At 41.8% G+C, this 8643-nt stretch overlaps 1 protein-coding gene across 12 annotated transcripts in view; it reads left to right on the forward strand.

Annotated features, from left to right (window-relative positions):
• The first annotated feature begins 1234 nt into the window (after nt 1-1234).
• LOC135097463 (GTP-binding protein 10-like) overlaps nt 1235-8643 on the forward strand; it is a 20096-nt gene continuing 12687 nt past the window's right edge. For 5 of the 12 annotated variants that reach the window (XM_063999390.1, XM_063999392.1, XM_063999393.1 and 2 more), the window contains exons 1-5: nt 1509-1643; nt 5587-5754; nt 6057-6147; nt 6514-6640; nt 8352-8592. In XM_063999390.1, coding sequence (XP_063855460.1) covers nt 8485-8592 — 108 coding nt within the window. In that variant the 5' untranslated portion in view covers nt 1509-1643; nt 5587-5754; nt 6057-6147; nt 6514-6640; nt 8352-8484. The other 7 variants (XM_063999386.1, XM_063999388.1, XM_063999396.1 and 4 more) reach the window with 6 other exon arrangements.

The raw sequence follows: 8643 nt of genomic DNA on the forward strand, positions 1-8643 counted from the left end.
TATATATATATATATATATATATATATATATATATATATATATATATATGACCTTCCTATGACTTGAATTCCTTCAAGAGGGAGGTTTTAAGACACTTATCCACCAATTTTTGACCACTGCTTTGACCCTTTTATGGGACTGGCATTTCAGTGGGCATTTTTTTTTATTAGATTTTTGTTGCCCTTGGCCAGTATCCTTCCTACATAAAAAAAAAAAAAAAAAAAAAAAAAAAAAAATATATATATATATATATATATATATATATATATATATATATATATATATATATATATATATATATATATATATATATTATTTCATTATTTTGTAGTAATAGTAGTAGTAGTAGTAGTAGTAGTAGTAGTAGTAGTAGTAGTAGTAGTAGTAGTAGCATATTTTCATTGCATTTTGTTGTTGTTGTTGTTGTTGTTGTTGTTGTGTGTGTGTGTGTGTGTGTGTGTGTGTGTGTGTGTGTGTGTGTGTGTGTGTGTGTGTGTGTGGGTGTGTTTCCATTGTATACATACCATAATACATTAATATTTTTATAGTGAAAATACAAAAAAATATTATTATTATTATTATTATTATTATTATTATTATTATTATTATTATTATTATTATTATTATTATTATCATTATATTATTATTATTATTATTATTATTATCATTATTATTATCATTATTATCATTATTATTATTGTCATTATTATTATTATTATTATTATTATTATTATTATTATTATTATTATTATTATTATCATTATCATTATTGTTACTATTGTTATTACTATTATTATTAGGTAGGTGAGAGGTGAATCAATAATGTACTACTAGTTGGAAAAATTGATAACTAATTTTTCATACCATTGTCTGGTAAAGGTCACTCACAAAAATGATAGACCCGGGGCATGTTTTCTTCTTATTTTCCTCCTCCTCCTCCTCTTCCTACCCCCCTCTCTCTCTCTCTCTCTCTCTCTCTCTCTCTCTCTCTCTCTCTCTCTCTCTCTCTCTCTCTCTCTCTCTCTCTCTCTCTCTCTCTCTCTCTCTCTCTCTCTCTCTCTCTCTCTCTCTCTCTCTCTCTCTCTCTCTCTCTCTCTCTCTCTCTCTCTCTCTCTCTCTCTCTCTCTCTCTCTCTCTCTCTCTCTCTGACTGTCTTCAGCCTCTCTCTCGCTATCACAAGCACATGCACAAGACTTTGTTCTTTCTCTCACCACTATTCTGTCCACCTTTCTAATGCAAGAGTTAACCAGTATTCTCAATCAATCACCACTATTCTGTCCTCCTCTCAATTGCAAGAGTTAACTCTCTGCCTCTCGTTGCCATTGATCAATGACTCTCTTACATAAAATAAATAAATAAAATAATGATATATATAAAATGAATGACCAATTAAATTAAAGAACGAAATTTTTGTAAGCCTAATCTAGCCTAGCCCAACTTAACTGAACCCAGTGTATCTGTCAGATGAAAACAGAATTGAGACACATGTCTCAATCTCTTTTTTCGGTATTGTTACAGCAGGGGTATGGGTGCGGGTGGCAGCACTGTGGAGTTGGCAGCACTGGGAGAAGCGGGAACAGGCAGAGAGGGGAGACGCGTGGCCAGAGAGGAGGCTTGAGGCCAGCGTGTGCCTGCCTGCTTTGTAAGTGTTTCCCTGCCTGTTGAGTGCCTGTCGTGCCCTGGGAGACTTGTGGTGCCCCTGTAAACTTGTAAAGTAGTGTACTTGCGGAGGATTTGTCGATAAACCTAGGAAATAGTGCCCGTGTTTTCCCTTGTGCCCCGGCCTCGTGTGTGTGTGTGTGTGTGTGTGTGTGTTTTGTCCCGGCGTTCAGAGTGCTACTTATTTGAGGCCCCGCTGCTCAAGTTTCTTGATCTGTGCCCGTGTGGATAACACGCCCGCCCGGAGTGAGGGGTAGGCACAACAGTATTATTAGAAACATGAACCGTCTAACAGCCACGAAAAAGAAATGTAAATTTTCGTATGGAGAAGCAAAAATCACTGGAATTTGGCTTTCTAAACTAACCTAATTCTCTCTCTCTCTCTCTCTCTCTCTCTCTCTCTCTCTCTCTCTCTCTCTCTCTCTCTCTCTCTCTCTCTCTCTCTCTCTCTCTCTCTCTCTCTCTCTCTCTCTCTCAAATGTGCTGGTATGGCAGTCCATGGAAGTAATGTTTGGCAGAGCAAAGGACTGACTTGTGTTCCTTGTTGATAACAAACAAACATGAGCAGGCAGGGTGTAGTAATGTTTTGATGCTACACTGATGCATTAGCAAATAATAATCATAAATGGTTTATTAATAATCCAGTAAGGACAAAATTTATATTGTACTGGATACAAAAAATAATATGTAATAAATATAAGCTTAAAATTAGGGACTTATTAACTAAGGTGGTATTACAGGAGGAGGAGGAGGAGGAGGAGGAGGAGATTTTGTATTGCTGTACAGGAGGAGGAAGAGATTTTGTGTTGCTGGCAAGAGGAAGAGATTTTGTGTTGCTTGGAAGGGGAAGAAGAGATCTTGTGTTGCTGGGAAGGGGAAGATGAAATTTTGTGTTGCTGGGAAGGGGAAGAAGAAATTTTTGGCAGTCATGGAGAATGTGTGTCCCTCCTGGCTGGGTCCTGCATCATGGTGGTATGAGTTGCCAGTGATGTGTCTCTGCTACAGTGCTGCCATGCCAGGTGAGTGAGGCAGCCTGGCAGCACAGTGGAATGTTATGATGGGCAGCTAATGTATGTGCACAGGAAAAATAAATGCTGGATTCTTTAAAAAATCAGTTTATCTGTATTTTACTGGAGAAAGGCTAAACATAAGTTAAAAGTAATGTGTGGGATCCAAGGAATTAGTAATGTTTTCTTTGAAAGCTATTGGGATGAATTTCAATGGAGAAAAAGGTTCTGATAAACTGGAATGGCTGCTGTCACCATTCTTTTACTTGTCAGTCAATGGTAGGTGTCTGACTCCTTAAATATCACAGCCACACATGATGCCTGTCTCATGACACAAAAGTAGTACAGTTGAACACCACACTATAACCACTTGGGTTAACTTGGAAGGTTCACCCCTGTGGACACTCCATAACAAGTCACTCTAACTGCCATGCATCAATGGCCTGCCTTACCTTACCTTACCTTACTGCAGTGTCTTATCCTCCAGTACATTAGCAACTATGGACCTCTACTCTTGTCTGCATTGTGTAGCTTGTATCATCTGCACTGCTGTCATCCTTGCACTTGTCAACTTCACCAAACTTTCCATGTATATCTCCCCTGGTCTTTTTCTTCTACTCCCCTCTATCATTCCCCTCGGAACAGCATGACTGTGTATGAAGTGTTATTGACTGGTGACAGCAAGGTATGTGGCATCAATCCTTGCTCTTGTAAAACTGAGCCTGGCCAGTTGCAGAACACAGTATGATAGTTTGATGCCATTTTCATGAGTAAATTTTAATTTTAAATGAAGTCTGACCGTATATTTCAACTTCCAAACCTAACCATGAAGTTTTGTCTCCCCGCATCCCTGAACAGTCTCACCAGCTGCCTTGCTTCACTCCCCTGGCCATGTAAAACAGGCAGGCCAGCAGCTGTCATGAGCCAGTCACAGTGTACACTATCACAGTGCATAGTATCTGCCCAGTCCAGTATTTCCATTCCTTGCATTAATGTATTTTATTTTATTTATTTATTTATTTTATGTAAGAGAGACACTGGCCAAGGGGAATAAATAGTGAAAAAAAGACTACTAAGGTGTCAGTCTCAAAAGAAAGGTCAGAATGAGAGGATAAATGTTTTAAAACCTTTGTCTTGAAAGAGTTCAATTCATAGGAAGGAGGAAATACAGAAGCAGACAGGGAGTTCCAGTGTATGCCATGAATAGATCCCCTTTTGTGTGTGTGTGTGTGTGTGTGTGTGTGTGTGTGTGTGTGTGTGTGTGTGTGTGTTTTATGTAGGAGGGACACTGGCCAAGGGCAACAAAAATCCAATAAAAAAAAAATGGCCACTGAAATGCCAGTCCCATAAAAGGGTCCAAAGCGGTAGTCAAAAATTGAAGGACAAGTGTCTTGAAACCTTGTGTGTGTGTGTGTGTGTGTGTGTGTGTGTGTGTGTGTGTGTGTGTGTGTGTGTGTGTGTGTTTATGTAGTTGTATTTATGTAGTTGTAATGTATGGGAGGGGACCTATACTTGTGGTGTCCTGTCTTTGCATCTCATGGTGTTTAACCCTTGAAAAGATTGATGTATTCTCTGTACTTTCTCATCCCATTCTATGGACTGGATGGAAAAGCTGTTCATTTTCATATTCCTTGTGTAACTATCTTTTTTTATCTTCCTTCCATGTCCTCTTGTATCTCTCATGTCCCACTGTATTAGGTCTTCTCAGGGAAGTGGGTGGCGCAAGAGGGTGACGTGTATGTGGAGGGGAAGGAAGGTGAGGCATGGAGACACTGTGTGTGTTGTGATGGGAAGTGACATAGAGAGACTACGTTTGTTATGACAGGAAGTGAGGCATGACATTTAAACACTGTTTGTTATGACAGGGAATGAGGCTTGGAAACTTCCTTCTCACCCTGCTCTCTCTCTCACAGACCACTTCTCACCCTGCTCTCCCTCACACAGACCACTTCTCATCCTGCTCTCCCTCTCACAGACCACTTCTCACCCTGCTCTCCCTCTCACAGACCACTTCTCACCCTGCTCTCCCTCTCATAGACCACTTCTCACCCTGCTCTCCCTCTCACAGACCACTTCTCACCCTGCTCTCCCTCTCACAGACCACTTCTCACCCTGCTCTCCCTCTCACAGATCACTTCTCACCCTGCTCTCCCTCTCACAGACCACTTCTCACCCTGCTCTCCCTCTCACAGACCACTTCTCACCTGCTCTCCCTCTCACAGACCACTTCTCACCCTGCTCTCCCTCTCATAGACCACTTCTCATTCTACTCACCCTCTCATAGACCACTTCTCACCCTGCTCTCCCTCTCACAGACCACTTCTCACCCTGCTCTCCCTCTCACAGACCACTTCTCACCTGCTCTCCCTCTCACAGACCACTTCTCACCCTGCTCTCCCTCTCATAGACCACTTCTCATTCTACTCACCCTCTCATAGACCACTTCTCACCCTGCTCTCCCTCTCACAGACCACTTCTCACCCTGCTCTCCCTCTCACAGACCACTTCTCACCCTGCTCTCCCTCTCACAGACCACTTCTCACCTGCTCTCCCTCTCACAGACCACTTCTCACCCTGCTCTCCCTCTCACAGACCACTTCTCACCCTGCTCTCCCTCTCACAGACCACTTCTCACCCTGCTCTCCCTCTCACAGACCACTTCTCACCCTGCTCTCCCTCTCACAGACCACTTCTCACCTGCTCTCCCTCTCACAGACCACTTCTCACCCTGCTCTCCCTCTCATAGACCACTTCTCATTCTACTCACCCTCTCATAGACCACTTCTCACCCTGCTCTCCCTCTCACAGACCACTTCTCACCCTGCTCTCCTTCTCACAGACCACTTCTCACCCTGCTCTCCTTCTCACAGACCATATCCCTCTTACCCTGCTCTCTCTGTCTGTCTCTTTCCCTCACAGGCCACAGTCTGCTGAAGCTGCGCAAGGCTCGGCCAGACCAGCGGTGGGTTGGGGCAGCTGGCATGGACAGTCGCAAGTATCACATCTGTGGGGAGGCTGGTGCTGAGCTGACCATTCCTGTCCCTACAGGCACCACCGTCTGGCTCGAGCAGCACCAGAAATTGCTGGGTGAGGATGCCACTCTCACCTTTTTCCTGATGGCACTCTCACCCTTTTCCTTTTTCACCCTGTCTTTATTTTCTCTTTGATCTCTTGTTAGGAGAATTTTTTTATTGACAGGAAAGAATTGGCTCTGAAATAGACTGGTGGATGAATGGAATGGACTCAGTAATCAGTTGTTAGTGTATATATGTGTGTGTGTGTGTAGGATGGTTAAGCTGTAATCAGTAGAAATATTTCCCTAAGTTAAGATGTGATTTTTATCTTTTCTTCCTTTATTCCTTTATTTATTTATTTTTATTTTTTTCAAGTGAGATAAACTGTGCAGGAGACAGGGTGTTGGTGGCTTGAGGTGGGCAGGGCAGCAACCCCAGCAACCAGTACAATGGGCAGAAGGGACAGGTGGGTACTGGTGGGGCATCAGGAACACTGGCACTTCCTTGGCTTATTCATTTATTGATTGATTTGTTTTTTATGTAAGTGGGTCACTGGCCAACAGCAAGAAAAGGTTAAAAAAGAAAAAAAGGCTCACTAGAATGCCAGTCCCTAAAGAGAGGTCAAAAAGGATCATCAATAATTGGAGGACAAGTGTCTTGAAATGGAAACCCCTCTCATACTTGTGAAATGTACAGTGTGCATGGACATATAAGGCACCTGTGCAAAGTTAGCAGCTGTGGAGGTGAGAAAAACTATGTACAAACCTGATGGCTTCTTGCACTACCCCTTTTGATGATGTGTTCTCATGTTCCTATGTTCCCGCATCCACAGGGACACATTGTGAAGCTGGAACTGAAGCTGTTGGCCGATGTGGGTCTGGTGGGCTTCCCTAATGCTGGCAAGTCCACACTGCTGTGGGCCATCTCCAGGGCCAGACCCAAGGTGGCCAGCTACCCCTGTGAGTGTTCTTCACCTCTCTCTCCTTGTTCACATCATCTCCACTTCACTCTGCCTCATGTTTGCTTGATTTTTTTACTGTACTGCTCATTGCCTTTACTTTATACTGTTTTATGTATTCTCACTATATGTACTCTCTCTCTCTCTCTCTCTCTCTCTCTCTCTCTCTCTCTCTCTCTCTCTCTCTCTCTCTCTCTCTCTCTCTCTCTCTCTCTCTCTCTCTCTCTCTCTCTCTCTGTCCATAAATATGTTTGTCTGTCTGTCACCACACTTCAGTCTAGAAGTATTCCCATAGTTCATACAATTCATCATTTTCATCTCCTGCCTCTGAGCCACAGCCTGCCCAAGGAAACAGAGAACCATTCCCAAGACTAGACAACTATGAATATTTTTCATGCCTCTACTTTGCTAATCTGTCTTGGGCTCATGAAAGTTATGTAGAAAGTACTTTTTTAGGTACAAGTGATTGCTTCATAAACATGACATGCATGTAATAAAACTGAATACAGGAATTAATTAGAGGAGAAGCATATAAAAAAATAATTCAATGAAATCTGTATTATTATTATTATTATTATTGTTATTATTATTATTATCATTATTATTATTATTATTATTATTAGTAGTAGTAGTAGTAGTAGTAGTACATTTTATTTTATTTTATGAATTTTATTTTATTTAGATAGATTATTATTGTTGTTATCATTATTATTATTATTATTATTATTATTACACATTATTTCTCCTTATCAGCATAGATAATATTGTGAGATGGAGGCAGTTGGCCAAGTGAATAAGCAAGTTTGGATAACCTGATTCAAGGTTTGTTATGTTCACTTTAAGACAAGAACATCATCCATTGCATAACTCAGGTCAAGGGCAAAAGGAAATCAAGTGCTTGTAAAACTTTACCTTAATATATTCAACAATTTATAGCAAACAAAGCTGCCTATTGAAAAATGAAAGGATAGACAGGCCAGCAGATGTTACATCACAGCAGTTTGACAAACAGATTAAGTACTCTCATGATTCACTACTAGACTAGCAACAGTCACTTGTTATTCCACTTGTCACCAATACACTCCTCCATCCAACAGGAAATAATAACATACACCATAAACTCACAATGGTTGATAATCACTGACAAACCACAAAGCACTTCACCAAAACCACCACCACAAAACAGCATTAAATAACCTAACTGCTCTCACTGAATAAACCAAGACAAGTATCATGGAAACTGAAGGTACATGTACTTATCCATTGCATAGAGTGTAGCAGCTACAAGCAAACCCACCAGTCCCAAGCAGAGGCACAACACAGCTCACTACAGCCGACCAAGAATATCTGTCAGCTTTACCCCCGACCTGGGCCTAGGTTAAGTCCACCTGGGCCTGGCATGTACATTTCCATTGGCCAGCCACAATTCATCCCAAGCTCATGACCTGACTCCAACTTTGGTTAACTAGGAACTTGTAACAATAGATAGATAGATAAATAGATTATTATTGTTATTATTATTATTATTATTAGTTATTATGATTATTATTATTATTATTAAAATAGTACAGATACAACATATCAGACAAACACAAAATGCAAAATCAACTGAAGAGAAACAAAACAGCACATTATAAGCCTAATTTTATGCTGCTCTCTTGAAATAACTCATCATTTAAATTTCTAACGTTATACTTTGTTCCCTCCACCAGTCACGACGCTGCAGCCGACCCTGGGTGTGGTGGAGTACAGTGACATGCGGCGGCCTGACCATCGCTGACCTGCCAGGACTCATTGAGGGTGCCTGGGCCAACGTGGGGATGGGGGCACCGCTTCCTGCGCCACATGGAGCGGACACACTTCCTCCTCTTTGTGGTGGACATCAACAGCTTCCGGCTGTCACCCAAACAGCCATACCGCTCACCCACCGAGAATGTCATGCTGGTCAACAGGGTGAGTGTGTGGGTGCCCAGTGCCCTGCAGGGTGTGTGTGGGGCTGAGGAA

This window comes from Scylla paramamosain, unplaced genomic scaffold, assembly GCF_035594125.1.
Source record: "Scylla paramamosain isolate STU-SP2022 unplaced genomic scaffold, ASM3559412v1 Contig20, whole genome shotgun sequence".
Taxonomy (NCBI): Eukaryota; Metazoa; Arthropoda; class Malacostraca; order Decapoda; family Portunidae; genus Scylla; species Scylla paramamosain.